At 41.4% G+C, this 21,937-nt stretch overlaps 1 protein-coding gene across 20 annotated transcripts in view; it reads right to left on the bottom strand.

Annotated features, from left to right (window-relative positions):
- The window catches only part of lrrc7 (leucine rich repeat containing 7), a 134,753-nt gene that overhangs the window by 21,087 nt on the left and 91,729 nt on the right, over positions 1-21,937 (bottom strand). For 15 of the 20 annotated variants that reach the window (XM_035413355.1, XM_035413357.1, XM_035413356.1 and 12 more), the window contains 16 exons: positions 20,551-20,668; positions 20,285-20,363; positions 19,037-19,126; positions 18,544-18,600; positions 16,308-16,371; positions 11,148-11,222; positions 10,680-10,824; positions 9,769-9,841; positions 8,010-8,027; positions 6,693-6,822; positions 5,595-5,710; positions 4,146-4,215; positions 3,694-3,793; positions 2,937-3,061; positions 2,404-2,586; positions 1,205-1,327 (listed from right to left, as the gene is read on the bottom strand). In XM_035413355.1, the coding sequence (XP_035269246.1) occupies positions 1,205-1,327; positions 2,404-2,586; positions 2,937-3,061; positions 3,694-3,793; positions 4,146-4,215; positions 5,595-5,710; positions 6,693-6,822; positions 8,010-8,027; positions 9,769-9,841; positions 10,680-10,824; positions 11,148-11,222; positions 16,308-16,371; positions 18,544-18,600; positions 19,037-19,126; positions 20,285-20,363; positions 20,551-20,668 (1,566 nt within the window). The remainder of the gene's footprint in view (positions 1-1,204; positions 1,328-2,403; positions 2,587-2,936; positions 3,062-3,693; positions 3,794-4,145; positions 4,216-5,594; positions 5,711-6,692; positions 6,823-8,009; positions 8,028-9,768; positions 9,842-10,679; positions 10,825-11,147; positions 11,223-16,307; positions 16,372-18,543; positions 18,601-19,036; positions 19,127-20,284; positions 20,364-20,550; positions 20,669-21,937) is intronic. The other 5 variants (XM_035413354.1, XM_035413372.1, XM_035413373.1 and 2 more) reach the window with 3 other exon arrangements.

The raw sequence follows: 21,937 nt of genomic DNA, 5'->3' as shown, positions 1-21,937 counted from the left end.
CTAAAACTGCCAGAATGCTGACACTGGCCATCCCCTTGGGAGAGACAGGAAGCCAAGCACAACAAAACAGATTACCTGATCCGTCTCTGAGTTCAGCTCAGATGCTGTGTGCTCAGCTCCAAGAATAGAATTTTGATATGACCTATTCAGAGCAAGCCTCTGCAGTCCTACGCATACAATTACCATTTAACACTGACCTTTGCAGTTGTAAGTTCAATAGTCTGCAATGTTTTTAAGCCACGTCGCTGTGCCAGCTTTCAGAACCTGACTGCTGTCTATATGGACACAAGCAACCCCTTGGCAATGTTAATGGCCACAATTTATTCAGTTTGTCTTATGTTATTATTGCCATATTTACACACATTAAAGCATTCAGCCAAGATACAAACAATAAACCTCAAATGTACTAAAAATACAATTTCCACTGTTTTAGCACTTTCTGGGTAATAAAAGTGTAGTATCTCTGTGTTTAAACATATGTACAAAAGTAGTCTTTTAGATAGTAGCTTCTGAATTATTGCTGCAATGGTGTCAACATAATCTTTCCTTATTCTTCATGGTGCATTAATGTGCAGGAAAAACACCCAGTGAAGCACAGCATGCAGATTGTATTGTTTCATTACACGACAGGAATGAAACAAAGCTGAAATTCTCGACAAAGAACACCGTCCTAACAAAAAATATCACAGCGCCACCATCAGGTGCCTGAAGCCACTGACATACGAACCGCACACGGCCTTTGCAGGGTGCACCTCCAAAGTCCCAGCACATAATAGGTGCCTCCACATTTATATATCACCCCACAACAAAGTCTGTCACATCTGGCTGAATTTCAAAAATGGAGAAACCTCAGCCTTTGTTTTATTGAAGCTCCAGCACTCTCCTTTGCCCTTCCCTGATTGTGTCCTTGAAAACGACCCCTTATTTTTGGTAACAGGAGTTCTAAGCTCCCACACAGTCAAAACAATTTGATTTGCTTGCAGCTAAAACTCAATTTTTCTATGCGATAACCCAATACCAAAACTGCTATATGAAAGTCTGAGAAGCCCTTGGAATCAACCCATCTTTCAAGACCTCATTCAGCATTACTCTTCACTTATCTCCTACTCTTCACCTCCATCATCGCTCTTGGGCTCAAAATAGAAAAAGTCAAAATGAAGCGAAAACCAATCATAAATCCTTCAAGTCCTTGCCTTAGCCCTACCTCAGAGCTCTCTGTGAGTTCCTCCTTCTCCTTGCGTTTTGGAATCTCCATTGCTGAGTTGTGCATGGGGCCCTGTTCTGTCATCTGGCCTTGGGAGAAGTCTTTGGCCTCTCTTTCTGCAGCCTGGCACGAAAATAGTGATTGACAGATGCCCGTGCCCACAGTCACACAGATCACAGATATAGCACATTAGGGATTGTGATGGTTTGTAGTGATGCTCATTGACTGCAAAAAAAAAAAATTCTGGCTACATTTCTGATGATTTGTGTATAATTTGTGCCTATTCCAGGGTCATTTTGTCTTTGAGTCATTTAAAATGACTCAAAGACAAAAGGTTTTCAAGGTGATGTGCCATATTTACACATGCCATTACTCATCATATTAACCCACATAAAGGAAACCAAGGTCTTCTTAGCCAAAGAAGAGGATGTTCTTGCTTCACACTTTAACCCACTTTTTTTCTTTGATCTGATTGAGTTTAAATACAGCAAAAATACTTCAAAATACGAAGCTACTCTAATCCATAAGTCTCCAGTTTTCTGCAAAGAAAACATGCATACTACACTGTACACTTTTGCTTTGATCATTGTTGCTGCTGTTTTCTATGATACCAAATCAAAGAATGCTGACATATGTTTAATGCCATTTTAAAATACTCTTTAATGATAACAATTCTAGATAGGTTTTCAAAATATACAGGGGTTTAACTATAATAGCTTTCTTACCAAAGGACAGTTAATTGCTTCTCTGAAGGATAATAACAGGCAGCTACATTATGTAAGGGCCAAAGGATTTCATTGGGCTGAATTTTCACCACAGTTTATTAATTTATTTTAAACATAAGCTCACACTCCAAAATCTGGGATAAAGCTTTCCCAGAAGAGTGTAGGTTGTTATTGCAACAAAGGGTTGACCAACTCCACATTAATGCCCATAATTTTGGATGAAATGTTGGATGTCAGGTGTCCACATACTTTTGGCCATGTAGTGTATATAAGACAGATGCTGGAGACACAATAACTACATCAAACAATCTGGTTAGGTTTGTACAACCCATTAACAACCCATTACGGGCACAGAACTAGATGCAGTGCAAGAATCTTGTTTTTGTATGTACTCAGTACTATCCCAGGGGTACTGCACCATGGGCACCGTTTATTAGGGAAATTGCTTGGCCTGCAGGTGACTGGGACTCTGACCTCCTTTGCTGCAATGGGCCACTGGGGCTCAAACTTTTCCTTCCCAGGGAGCTCCATGTTGGTGCCTGAGGAACACTTCTCTGTGGCATGACTGGCCTTGCCAACCAGGTTCTGAACTGACTTCACCATGTTCTTAAGGTCCTCTGGATAAGGAGTGGGGTAGCGCTTCAGATTGATCTCCACCTGGGAAGAAACCACCAGAGAGGTGGCTTTATTCCAGATCCGCGCTCCTGTGTTTTATATTGTCTGGGTTCAGGGCTTAAAACAAGGTTATCTCCCCACTGTAGATGCCATGCAGTAATTCATTAAGACAGTGCAGCCAGCCAAGAACCGGCTTTCCCTTCCTCAGGCTACCCTACTTGATTGCCCCAGTTCTCGCATTACATTTCACAGAGCGGAATTCTGGGATACCATCTCCCACCCCATGTAATGCGCAGTAGATGACATAATCATCTCCAGCTGTGCGACTAAAGGAAGCAATAAAAATATAATAAGAGACAAGCTGAAAAAAGAAAAGGAGAGGCGTGAAATACCTTGACTTTTCCAGAGTTGTCCTCATCCTCCTTCTTATCTTCGAACTCAAAGGCAACAGTCATCCTCTGCTGTCGCTGCTCCTCCCAAAGTGTGGGGTTGAAACTGTCAGTGTCTGACTGGTAATCTACATGTGAGAGAGACGTTGAGGGCACACCATTATACTGGTATTACAGTGGTGCTATGACGGCACTATACTAGCCTAACATAGGTCCCACACTGGTGCTACTGAAATGGGGGTATGTTTATTTGTTGTGGGCTTAAAAACATAGCCCTGGCTGCCAAGTCTTCAGGACAAGAGACCAAAGTCTCCAGCTAGGTGGATTAATCAGATTATTACTGTTTCTCCAAGAGTGAAGTCAGACTTACACATGCTAACTAATTTAACATCACTGGACTCCTGTACGCTTTAGACAGAGTAACAAGGGTGGTTCATATACCAAGTGAATTTTTTTTTTTTTTTTTTTTTTAATCAATCTCAGAAAAAAGTGCCTAAGAACACTTGGCAAGGGGGTGGTACCTTATAGGTACATCAAATTGCACCCCTAGCCAGCATAACATACTTAATTAATAATTTTGCTTGTAAATGGTACTCATTAGAACCCAAATAGAACATTGCTGTTCTTTCACAGTACATTTGGGAAATGTGTTCCTTAAAGAACAAAAATGTACCATCACTGTACCTTTCTGAGAGTGTGGAATGAAAACATGCGTCCTGAAATGACGGTTGTGCGAGAGGAGTTTTCTTCCCTGACCCACCTTCATCGTGCCGAGGTTGCTGGGGAAACATGTAGTTGGTGAGGACCCTCTGCTTGGTCTCAGGATGGGCCTCTGTCTGAAGGGGGATCAAGGCCTTGGACTGCAATGGCACACAGGGTTCACAGGGTTCAAGGGTCACTACACATACACTGGAGAGTACCATGGCGACAAATAAAAAACAGCATGTGTCTTGATTGATACATTAGCCAGCTCAGCATAATGATTTTAATTTTGGGAGGAGTCCCTTATAATTTATGAGGTGGTATAGACAGACCTATAGTGCATGCAGAGAGTCAGGCGGACGCAAATCAGTCGTTAAAGAGAACCAAAATACTTGGTTACAATGCTCATTTTATTACCCTAATTTTTACCACAGACACAAGGTTTTTCCAAGCAGTTACAAAACACATACACCTTTTTCAGAAAGAGAAAAAAATGAAGAAAACATCTACCTGATTGTCTGATAGCCACAGTGCAGCAAGATCCTTCAGTTTGGTGAAAGTAAATGGCAGATTCTTTAACCTGTTTGAGAGGAGGGTCAGAGTGGCCGCGATGTGAGTAAGACATTGAAGTGTAGACGCTGCTACTTTTTCAACACAGGAACATGATTTCAACGGGTGACCTTTTTCAACCACACACTTATAAGAAAGATATATTTTCTGACAGGTTCCAAGGCACATTTGTCTGTTGCGAGCATTTCATCCACTGCTACTCAGCAGGGGATGTGTGGAGGGGTTTCATTAGCTCCCATTAGTTCTGATTCACTTTTTGAGTGCATGGCGCTCTTAAAAAAAGTGCTCTTAGACAGAACTCCCGCACAATCAAATGCTCAAATGCCTTGACCCATGGAGCAGATATTTTACTCCATGTACTGAAAGAAATCCAAAAGGACCCCTTTTTTCAGCTGTCCCATTTCCCCACCGAATGCTTGTTTAATATGACCGACCCCTACATAATCACCGATAGCCCATTCAGACCAACAGAAAATAAACAGACATGGTGCTCTTTGCTTCAGAATGATGAAAAGACACCACTGGGGTCAGCGTACTGAAGTTGGAGCATAGTCAAGGCAGCTGCCTGGCTTGTGGCAGCCCATTTACTTGAGTGCCCTGTCGCGCTGGTGGAGACGGGGTAGCATCGGCTGCTGTGCGTTAAGTGACGGTAAAGTTTAATTACCTCGGATCCTGTTAATCACTGGCAGTGCATCCAAACATCTCATAAAGAGCTTTCTTAATTAGCCTGTGGGCTGGGAGAAGCATTTCCTAATGCTGTACAGCCATCTTAATGTGCCATTAGAAAAATAAAAACACAGGCCTGTTTAGTTTACATAAACTCCACCGTAATAGGAATCTCATACTCCACCTACGCTAGCTTATTAAATCTGTTTATAAAGAAATGAGCAAATAAAAACTTAACCCTGGAGTGCCGGCGAGATCCCCGCCATGACACGAGGCGTGGCACGGTAAAAGATTACTGTGTTGAGCGTGCATTGGCCTATCCAAGGCTCTTATTCGTGCGCTGGAACCCTCAATTACAGGCCATAATAACACACAGCAAGGCTTCAGTTGACATAGCTTGAGTGTACTGATGCTTATAATCAAAGCGCTGGGAACCAAACACTTTCTACTTATACATTTGCACCGTGTATACAATGACAAACTGCAACAGTGTGCTCAGTACTCATCAATGCTGCCAGTTTCTCTCGCCTCTGGTACCTTGCCTCTGAATTGCAGTATAGCATCCAAATACTGTATATAATTTTGTATAGGCTGCTGAACTCTGAATCCTGTTCATGTCACGTTATTCACTAAGGGTATTCTTGCCACACATTACACCTGTGATATTCTGAGGGGGCAGATGACTGTTCACGCCGCGAAACGGAGGAATGCTTCAGGGGTTACCTGTTGTCGCTCAGGTTCAGAACGCGCAGTTTGGTCATCTGTCCAATTTCGTCCGGCAGAAACTCCAGCTTATTGGAGCGCAGAGACATGACCGTGATGTTCTTACAGCTCCCGATCTGCAAACGAATCCACATGAATGAAGTGAGCATGCAGAGAAACGTCCGCGTCCAATTCGATGTCCATTGTGCACACCGGAGGAAAGCAGGATGATTATGATCACTTCAAATAAAGCACACAGTAAGCTCTTTTTCCTTGAGATGGAGCCTTTGAACCCAGTGTTACTCCATCACACTGCAAGACCGGAGAGAAAACTGGACCTGGGGAGGGCAGAGGACTCGTTTTTCAACAAGAAAAGGTAGATGCTCCTACGTGTATGAGTTTTGCTGGGCTTGCGCTGCATGAAAAAGCGCCTTTACGGGCAGACATAAATCCAGAAACTGACACATTTCCTGCCGTGTGCATCTGCGTCAATGTCAGACACTCAACGTAAATTACATACCAGACATGTCCGTCCAGTCTCAGGACATACCATGAAATTAATCCATTAATTAATCAGGAATATCCGAGTCCAGAAATCCCCCATCTTAGGGAGTGTGCAGAAGTTCCTTTAAATATTCGTGTTGACATGGAGAAACTACCACTCACAACCGACACACCTCAAATTTCACTAAAATTGCATTGGTCGGATATCTTCCAGAAACTCTGTTTTTCATGCAGTGGTTGATTCCTGTGAATGGCTTTATGTAAAGATTTGGACAGGGTCCTGCTCATGGGGAGAAGGACAGATGAAGCCATCGTGCTCAGGCTGTGTGCCTGCAGTGTCCACAGGGGGCTCCCAGTTTCAGACCAGTGCTGTTGGCTTGGCTCAAGGTGCTGGCACCTCCCTGCAAGGTGGGCCTGCACCATGGCTGCGCCAGCACAGGCCCTGGGTAATTAAGCAAGCGATAACGCACAGCTTTGCACCGTCGTCTGCAGGTCCGGCCTCAGACGAGTCGCTGGAGCCATGACTCCCACCCTCTGGCAAACACGACAAACAGCCTTCACGGCAGAGCGAGAAAGGACTGGACCCCCGGGATCACGAGGGTCAGAGAGACTCACCTCTCTGGGCAACTCTGAGAGAAAGTTCTCATCCGCAGCAAAAGTTCGGAGGTTGTGCAGGTAGCCGATGGTGGGGGGGAGACACTCCAGTTCATTACAGCTACAGTCAAACTCTTCTAAAAGTGACAAACTGAAAGAAAAAGAAAACTGCATTGTGAATTATTCCACAACATCGATGCACAAAGAACACAACTTTGATGGCCGAGACATAGAAAAATATATATAGATAAATTTCTATAATAGAAAAATGTAATTAATGTAACATTACAGCTTTAGCCTTTTTTGTTGGTAATTTGCTGGCCTGTTCAGAGATCTGTCTAAGCAGTACTGGAATTCATAAATTAATCATGGATACCTCTCTCAGACAGCACGTCATGTATTACTTTATTTGGAAAATTAGTTGATGAATCACAAATTCCACCTATCAATAAAACCTACATACAGTATCAGTGTGGAATATCTTTAATTACAGGACTAAAAATGAATGTAATGCCATATATGCTTTCAAAATAATCTATATTGTGCACCACCAATAAACAAAATCACCTTTTTTTATACAAAAAAGGTCAATCGGGTAACTACTAAATCCCCAAAAAGAACATATACGCAGTGCCAAGAGACAGAGCACGTCCAGGATGAAAGATATATTTTCATACATTTTATATTTACACACATAATTGATTAAGGTAATATCAGGCTTGTGTTTTTAACATCTGCCTTTATAAAAGGTTTGCACTGACAGTAAAGACATATTGATGGTTTCAAAAAACAAAATTTCCCATTGATCCAACACATTACATCAAAATAATCCACTCAGAAATCCATCAGAATTAGCAAGATATTTCTATTTGTATTTAAGTTAAAATATGAAAATACAGTATCAGAAATAATATATGTTTAATACTGAATTGTAATATTTTCATTAAAGTCAAAATAGGGATATCCTGATAATTCTGATGGACTCTTCCACTACCTGCTGTTAAAATTGTCAGCAGAAAAACTTTTTCTCTAAAAAACTTTGAATAGCGGGTACGCATGTAAACCAAACAAATACAGATCCAATCCAGCCTTTTCTTGTTAGACATAGTCGAAAAACAGGCCAATTTGTCCTCATAGTAGTCAGCACACTCATTAGCAGAGCATTTGTACCAGAAGACCCAGCTGGCCCCCCATATGTATGGCTTGAATTACGTCCATTTCACCAGAACGCACAGAAAATTCAAAGGTGAGCACTTGCCTGAATAAACATGTTACTGCTGTGAATGTGTGTGGGATGGAGGGTGGGGGTGGGAGTGGGGTGGGGTTCATTCTACTTACCCTAATTTGGTGCGTCCACTAAGTGGCCCATTTTAGATGCATGTATAATAAACACAACACACAAAACCGACCAATGACAAACCAAGAAAAGGACGAAATACGGCATCACAGGCATAAGGCAGTGGACGGTGAGAGAGGTCTGCGATGGTGGAAGGTCGTCGTGACAGAGTGCACTCAGATTCAACCCCCGGATTTCCCTCTGGCTCACACATGACCTCTGCCACTAACGAGGCGCGCGGATGAATTATCACACTCAAATACACACACGCAGACCGCGCTAAGCACAGCTTAGTCTGTCCTATAGCATCATCTCGGTTTAGAATTTCATAGTTGGTTTACAATTTCTGCTTTTCTCGTGTTTCGTGTTCTGCACTAGCTCTCGCAAATCTGTTGGATGTAGTTAAGAGCAATATTGTCACAGACTATGATGTCTGGGATGTGGTGTGAATATCATCACTGTTGCCACAATAAATTCTTTCGTGGTGAGCAAATAACTGCGTCTGAAATTTCATATCTAGAGATATGAAATTATCTGAGGAGAACAGTAAAAATGACATGCTTACAGTATAACTTAAAATCTCACAGGAATGGGGAGACTATGTATAAAAAGGGCTGCAAGTCCTAAACGGATAACATGGCATGGGTGTAGATACGCTCAAATTAAGGTTTCACCTCATACGTATTGTCTTATTTTAGATCCAATGCACTGAAGTACAGTGCCAAAACAACAAAATTAGTGTCACTGTCCAAATACATTTGCATTTCAACTGTATATTAAAGAGTTTAGCCCACAGCAGATATATGAAAAAAATAATAAAACTGTGCAGCAATCAGTGGGTCAGACCGAGGAAATTAAAACCCGCTGCGTTTTACAGAACGCACAACATCATAATCATCAAGTTTATAACCCAGATCAGACTTTAGTGCTGTGTCAGTTCACATCTCAAACTGAAGACTGCAGAGATTCGTTTGAGCTTTATTCCTCATGAAATGGACCAGTTTACATTTCTGAACAGCGCCAAAGCAAGGGGGTTCCCTTTCACTGTGGGCAATGGGACATTTACTCCATCGCTTCAGAGTCACTGTAACACTGATCATGCCAACCTGTATTTATCAATGCGAGGTGAGAAAAAAACAAGATTGTTTAGGTGCCAGGTGCTTGGCACTCGGCCTATTTCTAACTGCAGGACATGATCACAGCTTGGCATGAGGCATGCAGGAGACATTCGGCTATTATTTAAAGTGTGAATGATGTCATCAAAATAACGTAGTAACACTTTATAACAGGGTCCACGATTAAACACTTAATGATCTAAATATCATCATTGTACGCTACCAATAAACACATTGCTGAGGTTTAGATGAAGGTCAGCACATTTTATTAAGGAGGAAAACATCAGATTTAAATTATGCACTGCTGACATGAGCTGCTGTGGTGAACTTAAACCTCTACGTCCCAGCAACTGCATAACATAACCTTGTGCGAAATCTCTCAGATCTGACAGGACAGCGTCCAGTTGACTGTGTGTTTATACAAGTTATGAAATGAGTCCACTCAGCAAACAACCAACATGAAATTAGTAACAGAAGAAATAAGTTAAGCTTAGAGGCCATGAATTAGATAACCCCAGTTTTAACAGAATCCATTTCAGTGCCACTCACTAATCCTCTCAGAGGGAAGTTCGGGGATCTCGTTCTGAGACGTGCAAACCCACATGATGGCACTCGCCCTTGAGCTGCTTGGTCCTGACGTACTCACCTTCCGATGGTGTTTGGCAGTGAGGTCAGCTGGTTGTCGTCTACTTTTAGAGTCGTCAGCTTTTTCAGCATCCCTGTAAGGGCGACAAGTACGGGTGACATTGACTTTAGTCTCACATTCTATGTAGGGATAAAAGTGAATTAAGAAATGGAGTGTACATAACATATATTATTGACTGAAGGTAGTTTATTATAGAGATATTAATTAGACATACTGAATGAACATTTACATAACATTTACATACATCTGTCCAGTACATAAAATGTTGAGAAGTTAATGATATTTTTTTAGCAGTGGCGATTGGTCCAAGCTTGCTAGCCATCAAAGGGCTAGCTAAGTGTTTTCATGCTCGTACTTCATTTCAGGTGGCTAAATCTACAAGCTAAGGTGTGGTTAGGTAGTTGTTTGTTTGAATGCTAGAGCCACTTTTTAAGACATCGGGTTCTAACATAATGCTACTGACACTTTTGGCAACAACATTTGCTGGGAGGACACAGCTGTCACTTGTTTGTTGACTGAATGATGGAAGACTGAAAGTGGTAATAGGGTGCACAAAAGAAAGAGTGGGAGTGGACAAATAAAAATGCTATATATATATATTAAAAAAATATATTATAAATAATATATTAAAAAATGTTTTTTTTATTTTTATAAATTTGTATATATATGCACTCACATTATCACTTGCTTACAGTGGCTTTTTATTCTTGGGAAATAACCTCAGTAAATGAAGATTTATTTACTCATTAAGAAATTAATTGCCCATTTCAGCAGCTCTGTCAAAATATTAATTAGAACATGATTTCGTGAATAAAAGCTAGACTATAAAGGCTACGCCCGCATGCTGCTTAACTGATAAATGATCATTCTGACAGTTCTGTTACACGGTGGCAGTTTGCTGCAGGCCTCACCGATGGAATCAGGCAGCTGCTGCAGCATGTTGGAGGAGAGCAGGAGGTCTTCCAGGGACTCGCACCCCGAGATGTCCGAGTCCAAGGTCTCGATCCTGTTCTTGGCCAGGTCCAGGTACCTCAGCTGCCTCAGCTTCCCTATAGACTTCATCAGCATGGAGGGGGAGAAGCAGACAGACAGTGAGTTCAGTGCTGAGTTGGACTTATTGAACACTTGATGGGAAAGCTTCCGTCAATCAAAGAACAGAGCATCCCTGGGTAAGCTCAGCAGGTTTTACTAGCTATTTTGCACCTGGACAAGCAAAGAAACCAAACCTAGGACAAGCACCCAGATGTTTCACAACATTACTTTGAAAAATGGTTTTAAAAAGATTTGCAGACGAAAGAAGTACTGGGGGAACATCCCGGTATAGGAGTAGGATCATTCTTTCATGTCAGTGACATTGGGAGAGAGGGAGCCTGCCCTACCCCAGGTATTGTCTGCAGTGAGTTGTTATCCATCCACAGCTCCTTCAGGTTATGTATCTGCTCCAGGACTTCTGGCTGAAACAACACACACAAGGTTCAGAAGCAATCACATCCACAAAATGTATGGGCTTCAAAGTAGCTGTGAGTAGCTGAGATAAAATGATATATCTGTACAATAAAATCATTCAAATAATCCCTTGTTGCAGCCATGTCGGCAGAGCGAAGCTGATTAAAATTCCTGCAGTCTCGTTAATTGAATTGAGGGATTCCCAGATAGTAGCCTATGTACGGTGCATAATTGGAGCAGCCTTTGAAACTAAGAATAGGGGCAGTGGGTGTGTGCCTGTGTGCAAATGACTGCAGCCTAAAAAGGGGCATTGACGAAAAGATGGGGATTCTGTTCTCAGTGTCAGGCCTGTGAAAACTAGGGATCTCGCTGTGAGGACATCTTCACAGGAACCCAGGGACAATGGAAATATTTCCCCAGAAATCATAGGACTGACCATGGACCCGTATAAATATCTCAGCAGAAACCCCCGGGATGAACCACGGGCGTGCTGCTTGCGGAAACTCAGGCTGACTGGGGAATATGTGAAAATGTGTCTGTTGAAACACTGGGTCCAACTATACACCCATGTGACTAAAGAAAACTTCAATCTGGCAGAGGAAATATTTTGACAGTTACATCCAATGTTTCTGTAACTTAAATCTCAACAGAACCCTATGTGTGACTGTGTGAACACCTCTAGAAACCCTGGGTCTAGGGGTGTACTTACCTCTATCGATTATTTTTGGTCTAGCTGTGGCCACACCAAGAGACCCTCAATAAATATATCTGCCTGTCTTTAAAATGTATTTGTTTTAAATAGTACAATTATTTGTGCGTAATGTATATGAAAACTATAAAAGAGCATTCTTCAAAATATATATTAATTAGCTGACAGATATTCATGATTTATATAACTGCAAAATTTCAGATAGACAAGAGTATCCTATGCAGTCAGCAGCTACGCTGGGTCACACTGTTCATTGCATTGTGATCAGCTGTAGTTTAGATTATTATGTTTGCATTACATTACATTAACTTAGCAGATGTTCTTATCCAGAGCGACAATAGAACCAAAACATTAGCATAATGTATTCACTGGGCTATCCAAACTGGATTAAAACAAAATGCTAGAAAACATGTTTTTTTATTATGATTTTATTCCACTGCCAAAATTCTACACTCCTTAGATTATCTTTGGTCTGGTGTCAATTTACACTTTGAGATGGTTTGTTATAAAATGCTTTTTGGTGTTGCTGAATATAGTACGATGATAAAAAATCTTTTTTTTTAAATCAAAGGACTAGAGAGTAACAGTGTTTGCAAGCTTTTCCCTCAGTATTCTGGTTTTATGAAATGTTTTTTTCAAAGCTGTCTTCTTCTGTAACAACATGTAACAACAATATGTCAGACAGCACACCGAATAAAAGACACATGCAAGTTGTGCTGTGTAGCAGCTGCAAATATCTCCAGCAGTAAAACCAGTTTGCTAAATCATTCATTTAATCTGAGAGTTACTTACTTAAATTCCCATGGTATGTCATCTGGCACTGTCAAAGTATCACAGGTTTCACAAGAGCTTAAGATTTACAAATTGCCTTTTCATGCAAATAAAGCAGAGAGCTGAGGGAGTACTACTATTTCTAAAAAGAGGGAAAATTGGTTTGAAATTCTACATTATAATTCAGATCTAAATTCTTTTGGATGGGAAACGTGACTGCACCAAGCTGAGCTAAACTGCCATGGGATATGCTTTAGCCGAAGACTAAGTTCTAAAATGTTAGGCTATACTGTACATTATCACAATGTACCTGTATGATGACTGCAGACAGCACAAAGACATTATTCTTAGTATTTTCTTTAACAGCAAAAATGCCCAACACATGGCCTCGAATCTTCATCAGGAATTGATTACTGAACTGAATACTATTTATTTTTAGAAATAAGAAATTATTTTCCTTGAAAAACAGTGGTCAACTAAACGGCAACAAAGGCATTTTAAGGTCTACGTATTTCACCATAACCGTGTTTCCAGAGAAGAATCAATACTCCATCTCCGTAGTGCCAGGAATAAAGCAATGAAGAATTCTCTTTACCTTCAGCGAGACTCAGCAGCACCTCGTGGCAGTTGGCCAAAGACATATTTTTCCTGACCCAAAAGCCCAAAGACTTTCTTTATTCAGAGACACACAGGGGAATTTGTGTCCAGTAAACAGAGATAATGGGAGCCTACTATTCATCAGTGACTATTAAGTGATCGATGGAAGGTGGGGGGAGGGGGGGGTGTCATTAGGGGTCAACTGGGTTTATCTCATACACTTGAAAACACTACTCGGAAGGGTGTTCATTTTTGAAAATTAAATGTCCTGTTACCATGTTTAATTGCTGATTTAGCTACTCAGTCGCTTTCTGCTAGGCACAATGAGTCTTCCTCTTGAGACAGAGGCCTATTTTGTAATCAATTACTTACTAACTAAGCACTACAGTGGCTGAGCTTATCATCTTTTATTTTTGCTGTAGATAATCCAATAAATAATTTTCTCAAGGTTGTGCTTAATTCTAAGAGCAAGTTGATCTGAGAAAGACCACTATCAATCAGAGTAAACACAGATTTCAGGTTTAATAGTCCACTGTAGTTCCAATGTACTGTTTTTCTTGTTAATTTTTAATACGAAACAATAAACTCCTTTGGCACAGAACCTCTGTCCTTGGCAACCAGAATGTGCCTCCTGCTCTCACCGGAAAGAGATTAAACACTTGGCCCGCGTTGAGGACTTCCTGTGCCGAGGCACATCTTGCCTGTCTTTGTGGTCCTGGTGTTTCAGTCGGTGTTTCACTTCCTCATTTCATACACTACCACCCCCCTCCCCCCCCATGTGCGTCAGCATCTGTGCCCCCCACCCCTCCCATAGCATAGGCTTCAGTTAGGACACCTTTCCCAATGTCACAGGCTCACATGGCTTAACATCTGCTCATATTCCAGCTCGCTTGAGCTGTGATGAAGCCAATCAACCCCATCTTTCCCCACAATTCAGGTCACTTTATCCATGTGTCATCATAACACAAAAAATAAAAAAAATAAAAAAACCTGAACTACATTTATTTCAAAAGGTGCTTCATCCCAGAATGGGAAATTTGTTTTTTGCTCTTACATGTAAAAAAAAAAAACAACTGAACGGTGGTGCACTGTGATGTGCACTGTGCCTGAAAAATTGAGAAAGCATGAACACACAAGAGTCTTTTATCTCTGATGAGCCGAGTGGGCAGGTGAGCATTTAACTGCACAGTTCCGTTTGAATAACAAAAGAGCACATTATCTTTGAATTCAGCAATGCCTGAATTAACTCTGAATTACAGCGTCTGATGGTGAATTAGATTGGAAAGTATGACTGTTTTAAAATAAAAACCGCACCCCAACTAAAATGAAAGCTAAAATAAAGGAAATGGAAAAGCCATAATAGAGTCTTTCCGTTTCTACCATCCATTCTTTTACAAGTGTGCTCCAGAAAGTCGGTTAAAAGGAAACTGCCACTATCTGCCAGAGTAAAGAGCAGGAGAGTGGCCTGACAGAATGTGATTGATAAAGTCTATAAATACAGAGCGGCAGCAAACAAAGGATTAAACAGTCAACATCTCAGCACGACAAATAGCCTCGTCCTATGAGCGCGGAAATGCAAAGGGACATCAGAGCAAGTAAATCGTTCAAACGACCGTGTGCGTGCGGCGAAAGGGATGGCAAAATCCTGCCAGTACCCTGAATAAAAGAGCTGCCGTATCCCTGATCAGCCTAAGGGCATCCCACATGCCAACGGAAGTGTGCAGCTGTTTCAACCAGCCAGCAGCTGAAAGAGTAAGAGACGCACTGACGAGGTGTGAGAACAGAGTTCAGGGGCAGCTAATGACGGAGAGCGGATTGGGCCGGGGCAGGTTCAGGGGAAGTGGGGGTTGAAGTAGGACACACAGATTGGAAATTCAGACTCCAGAAAGGATCAATGGGCTCTTCACTGTAACTGGGGGGCTTCAAACGCTCAATCGAGTTCGACAAATGGCTAAACCATCTGTTTGCTTGGAACCAAGAGGGCAAATGTGCCATTTATCATCATCCAAAAACATAAAACACAGGCCCCCAAATACTTTGAAGCATGTCTGATGTTTGTTCACATCCTACGAATAACAAAATGCAAAACTATACCTTTTTTTTTACAAATTTTTGCATGGGTTAACTTGCAAGTTGTTAGCCTTAGCTGTGATGTGCACGTCTGGTGATTGTACCTTCTGTCAGACAGTCATACCCCATATACCGCCTCTCTGTACCACTGACACTAAGCATCACAGAGCAGACCCATTGCAGATCTACATATGGTATAGCAAATAATACACCTCTTCTGTGCGTGAATTGTACCTTGGGAGAACTAAACAACATCAGATCGTGTCACAAAGGAAGCTGAGAGAAACAATCTACATTCTTTTATTATGGCTTCCATTCATAAAAACTTCAACAAGACACCTCTGGTTTGACCTGTCCAAAAATGCCTGTCCTAAGGTCTCCCTCTTGAATCTCGTCAGCATTCTGAATTTTCGTAGTCATCCTTTTAATTAACTTACTTTAAATATGCACATAATTAAGGATGCCTCCACGGGCCTTCTGAGAACAACTCAGATCAAAAGCAAAACTGCCTGTAACTACTTAAAAGTATAAACAGCTATCAGCAGAAATCCACAATTTCGGGTACCACTGGTGTCTGAGCTCCACGCCTCCCGCCCCCAGATGCGGCAGTAATTTGCAGCATACGGGCCAGGCGATTTATTTTGAATGCCCACTAAATTAATCCAACACTGCCAGCCACAAGCAACACAAACGGATTCAGCCGAAATGTTTAATAAATTCGTTTTTCCACTTTTCGCTCCTGCTCCGCAAGACAATCAACATCTGCTCAACTAGCGAGCACGCTGCCTTGCCAAGAGTAGCATGTTTTAAACATCTTCTGAATTATAGATCAATGCGCGGAAAAGTATTTTAAAACAGCCAAAGCCTAAGAAAAGTGCTGGAGCGCACAGTTCTCAATTTACACCTGTTGATGTTGTTGAAATCTTGAAGGGCCCTCACTTCTTACCAGCTCAGTGAATTCATTGCTTCCCAAGTCTAATCGCTCCAGCTGTGCCAGCCTGTGTATTGACCTGCAGCAAACAAGAAGGGAGAGCCTCAGATTTTGGCATGGGAACAATGTCACAGTTTTTAAAAAGCAACCCGCAGCCAGCTCTGCCTGACAGAGAGCAACAGTGAACTTCCCACTGCTGTCGCTGTTGTCCTTCATCACGAGACATGCTGGCACACAGGACATTTTGCATATACTTTCCACACATATGGCAGTCAACCTTAGTCAGATGTGCAGAGACAGCAATCACTGATTATGTGACAATCTGTATATTTTTTGTTGACACACAAATGAAGGAAGTTTCTCTTGATTTTGCTTCACCTGTACTTTCATCAACAGCTTTTTTATTCATTCATGCAGTTTACAGAACCTTTCAGTGAAATCACTTTGGGAAAATAAAAATATGAGGAATATTTTATTTATTCCATACTGCCATTATTATAGCAGTCTGCCACCTACAGAAGGCTTAAGACCTCAGTTTTGTTTGAGTCCAACCATAAGAAAACTCAAAAAATTATAAAAGCAGTCTCCTACAGTATGCTTTATGTCATGGCAGATTCCTTCTAGGGCATACAGCATCAAGACAATGATAATTACCACGATTCATATTTATATTCCAAGCCAAAAATCTCCACACCCTCATTTCAGACCATGTTCTGATCTCAACAATGTTCAACCATTGCACACTCTGAATTGCCACTCAAAATCAACTCTACGTGGGGTGTGGGCTAATCTCACTAACTGCTAGTGTGAAACAGCTTATTCATTCATGCACCGCTTTTCAAATGTTCTTTTACATTTTTATTGGCTGTTTATCATTTAACTCTGCTGGGGAATAAAAACAGTTTCAATCAGGACACCTGACTGAGCCAACGTGCAGGAGCCAATATATGCAATGTTGCTCTCAGTCCCTGGAGCTTAGCGTATAGAAATATTTCAACTGTGATTAATCACAGCCCCGCTGCCTCTGCTCCATTCTCTGTACACCGTTATGCTCACTCCAACATGGTGCTTTCACATTTCATTTAAACATCAAGCGAAAATGGTACACAATAAAGAATGTAGAAAGCCCTTTTTTCCCTCTAATGCATTTTCCCCATCGGGGAGAGACTGATGGCTTTTGCTTTTGCAAACTGGAATTAGCAATGCTTCAGTTCTAAAGGAAGCAAGCCGTTCTAGACCACACTGTCGCCAAAGCCAAACAATTTGAAATAGCAGGGACTAAAAAAAAAGGAGAGTGAAATGTATCCAAAGATGCAAAAATATTGTGTCTTGCCACCACTCTTCACAGGCCAGTGTAAATACCATTTGATTGCATAGCTGATTGATTGATATGGACTGGGTAGAGTACATGGGTGCGGATTACATGTTTGTTAGAGAGAGAAAACCCATTGCAGAAATAATGCATATGAAATAGGAAATCTTCCCTTGAGAACAGAGGCTCATTCAACAGGCAGGGCACTGGAGAGAGAGGCGGGTTCGTACGGGCTATTTCCCTGGGTGTCATTATTAGCAGAAGATTGATGGAACATCAATCTGTCTCCTGGAATAGCTATCACCCTCTTCATGTGTGATGATTCACTCAACCTATATGGCCTTGGCGAATGCTAAACTGCCCATAGTTATGCAGCTAAATTTCATGGTCACATCAGTGACTCCTCCACAGGGGAGGGAAGAACATTCCACATGCTGAGATGTGTGGGGTGACTTCAGCGGGACGAAAAGAGTGACTGAAATATCCATCATTTATTTATTCTGAGCGATCTGGGGGTAGGTTCGGCAAGGCAGCGCGGACATGCTGATCCATTAAATAATGAATGTATTTCCCTTGTTAGATGACACATTTTCAGTACTGATTACAGCCAACAATACGTAAAAACAATATTATGCACAAAATACAAGATTTTTTGTGAATTTCACATTCTTATAAATAAATATGGCCGACCATTCACAGGTCAATCAATGACTGAACTGTAATTGCAGATAATTTTATTATCAGTTACAATCTGTTCTGATATCTCTATTTCCCTGTAATTCTGTTTGTTCATTAATAAGACTGGGAATAAAACATTTATTTCTTTTAAAAAAATACATTTTTTATTATTTACATGACATATTTGTCTTTTTCTGAAGTGACTAGTAATGTCTGGTAGCCAATGGATCATCGACGCTCAGTCAGTTACGGAACACTCACTTCGGCATGGTTTTCAGGTGATTTTCTCTAAGTTCCAGAATGCGTAATTTGGACAGCCTGAAAAGCAGAAGATTAAAAAAAAAAACATGTCAGCAACCTAACAGAATTGAAATTCTTCTGTTTAAGGGCCCCCCTGATTTGAGAGGGATAGCAGAAGATTTGAGGGGTATTGCACAATTGCACGAAAGGCTCTGCCATCCAGGATGCACGCCGCTGCCATTTTGATAAATAACAGAACACTCAATCTCAATTCTGATGCTTAGTCTGACTTTGTAAATGTAACCTCAAGGTAACTGAGGCACCACACTTTTGTGGTTGCTCAGAGATGACAAAGAATAGTTACCCTGTTCACTGGATCACAATAAGAGGAGATAACAGAGTGAAAACAGAATACATACATGATGATGAAACCTCTCAGTAAAAAAGACATGACCTCCTGCAGCCGTCTGCACCAGAGCACGTGGGTTAGGACCGGGAGAGAGACGGCACTCACCTCCCAAAATTGGCAGGGAGGTACTCCAAAAAGGCATCGTTTAAGAAGAGCTGTGTCAGGTTCAGGAGCTGGGTGAACCCATCTGGGAGCCTGGAGGGGGGGGGAGGGGGAGGTCCGGTTAGAGGCTGCTGCCACGGAGCTCGATTTACGGCCGCTAAGCAACTCGGGAACTTTCGCGGCTGAGACAAAATGTAATCCCGCGACAGCTTTCCTTACCGCTCACCCGCTGTCAGAGAGGGCAACACTCGGAGCCATAAGTCAGCGGCTAGGGCTTTGCCCCGGTACTCACAACGGGTTTATAACCAGGAAAGACCAGTCCATTTATCAACCTCAGGAACCTTTCTTCCAGACACACCCCAACTGCTTGCTTTTAAAGCTGCCTAACGATAATATTCTTTATTAATATAACTCCTCCCTCCCTTTCTATGGTAAATTATGTTGGCTCTTTGAAGAAATGCTGTATTTTTTGTTCTTACCAAGGGCTAAAACCCAATAAATATTTAATGGCTAGTATATTTACAGTATACGGTATTTATATTCAAAGTAGAGCTCAATAACACATTGGCTTTTTAATGATTTGGTTCAAGTGAATTAAATCACTGAAAGAATATATTGGGTTTACAGTAATTCTATTTCCAAGAGAAACCTGAAAATGCAGTCAAAGAAAACATTCAGTCACAATGTGCTTTAAAATATCCATTTTGACATTGAATTAACACAATTATACATAATAATCAAATGAAACCTTCAAACTGACCTTTTATGAAACATTACTTAATCTGAGTAAATACTTCATCTGAATAATAGTCATTATAATCATTAGCAAAACATGTTGTTATTCAAATTATTTTTAAGAATTGTCACATAGTGGCCATTGTTACTTTCTATAACACTTGATTAGATCATTGATTAGTGTATTATTTCACACAAATGCATAATATTTTCCGATACATCTTACACTAAAATTAAACCAGCAACTCCAAATCTAACATTTTAAGGAAACTTAACCTGAGTAAATATTTTATTTTATTAAGGCAGTTACATCCTGATTAGTTATGCAAATTTTTTGGTAGGATGTATTATGCATGAATGCAATTCAGCCTATTTACATTTAACCATTCATTTAATCTGGAAAAGTGCAATTAGCAAAATGGTAGAGCAGCAGTTCACGAATGAGCCTAAAAGGCACCTGTTCACTTAACCTGTAGCTCGCCCCTTTTTAGAGCACACTCTCTCTCTCACACTTACTTGGAAATAGGATTGACACTGGCTTCAACAACTGATAGACATTTACAGCATTTGATGTTATCCGGGAACTCTTGAATACCTGCAAATACAGAACCTCCTGTTATGTACACAATGGGCCTCTGTAGCAATACATTTGAAAGCGTTTAGGACAGCTTGTCCTTAGAAAACAATGTGTAGCCAAGAATGTGGACAAACGTTCGAAGCACATACATGATTCACCTGGAAGGGCGATTAAGGACAACCCTGGCCTCCGCCTGCACTCTTACCATTTTTGCTAATGTCCAACTCCTTCAGGTTTACAAGGCTGGCAATGGTGGTTGGCAGGCTGGAGAGGTCATTGTCAGGCATGCTGAGCTTTCGAAGGGCTTGACAGTTAAATAATTGCTGGAAAAGACAGAGAGTGACTGCTTAGTCACGCAAATGAAAAATAAAACAAATTAAAAATGGTGAAAGCTGAGGGATGATGATCAGATTGTCAGGCTCATTTTAACTTTGACTGTCATCAATGTGCTACCCAGAGTTTTCATTAAAAAAGCAGATTCTGTTAATAAGAGAGAGACATCTCATTTTGTATTCCAAGTTTAAATGATAATGCCCCTGAGTAATCAAAATGTCAGAGACAACAAGTGCAAAACAGTGGAATGAGGACAGCTAGAGTCAGAGAGAAAAGAGGGGTACTATTGCATTCAAATGAATATAAAAACACACAGAAACATGGTTTCTGTACAAGTGGAAACTATTTTAAGAGGTATTCAAATGGATTCACTCTGTCTCTCTTTCTGTGCCTAATTCTGTGCCCGAAGCAGTTAGTAGTAAGTCACTGGAAAACAAAAGCTTTCTTCACCATACACGAAGATCCTGGTACATCATTCTTTTCATTGCTCATCCACTCCATTTTCAGTGTGTATATCTGAAACATCTGCTCTTCATTAACCCAGTTGTCACAGCATATTTTTGTCCATATTTGGAAGGCCCAGCTGTGTTTTTCAGGCTCGCGTCATCACTGCAACCTCCGCGTTAGTTCAGTAAAGTGAAGTCCAGCACACAGGTCCTCCCAGGTGCATGATGCCAGCTGCAACTGTGCAGTGTACCCGCTGAGCTGTACACTCCCAGCACAACAGAGGAGACACACTCGCGTGAGGACAGGGGAAGACCAGCTGACCGTTATCCTCTCTCCCGGGCCAATGCTGTGAACCAGACCTGGGTCAAATACGTATTTTGTTTTGGATTCAAATACTTTTCTGTGCCCTGTTGATCTTGCCTGGTGTAACTGAGCCTGCCAATATGACCAGAAGGTTGGGTTCTGCACTTTTTGAGAGTATTTCATTGGTTCCAATACACCAGACAAGATCAGTAAAGCGTGGAAAAGTATTTGAATACAAAACAAATACGTATTTGACCCAGGTCTGCAGTGAACCACCCCATTGGGACTCCCGGCAAGTCACTCCGGGACGGTCACGATTCGATTCCGGTCTGCGTCCGAACGCGTAACAGTGCAAAACACTCCCTGTGCGTGCTACGGCAGTGACGTGAAGGCACAGCGTAATTGATTTCAAGCAGGAGAAAAAAAGGAGAACCCCCCACCATGCACAAACACAAACACTCACACGCCAAAAAAAAAAAAAAACGAAGCAAAACTGGCGGACGCAACTT

The sequence above is a fragment of the Anguilla anguilla genome, chromosome 4 (assembly GCF_013347855.1).
Source record: "Anguilla anguilla isolate fAngAng1 chromosome 4, fAngAng1.pri, whole genome shotgun sequence".
Taxonomy (NCBI): domain Eukaryota; kingdom Metazoa; phylum Chordata; class Actinopteri; order Anguilliformes; family Anguillidae; genus Anguilla; species Anguilla anguilla.
This window is presented reverse-complemented; position numbering and strand designations above follow the sequence as displayed.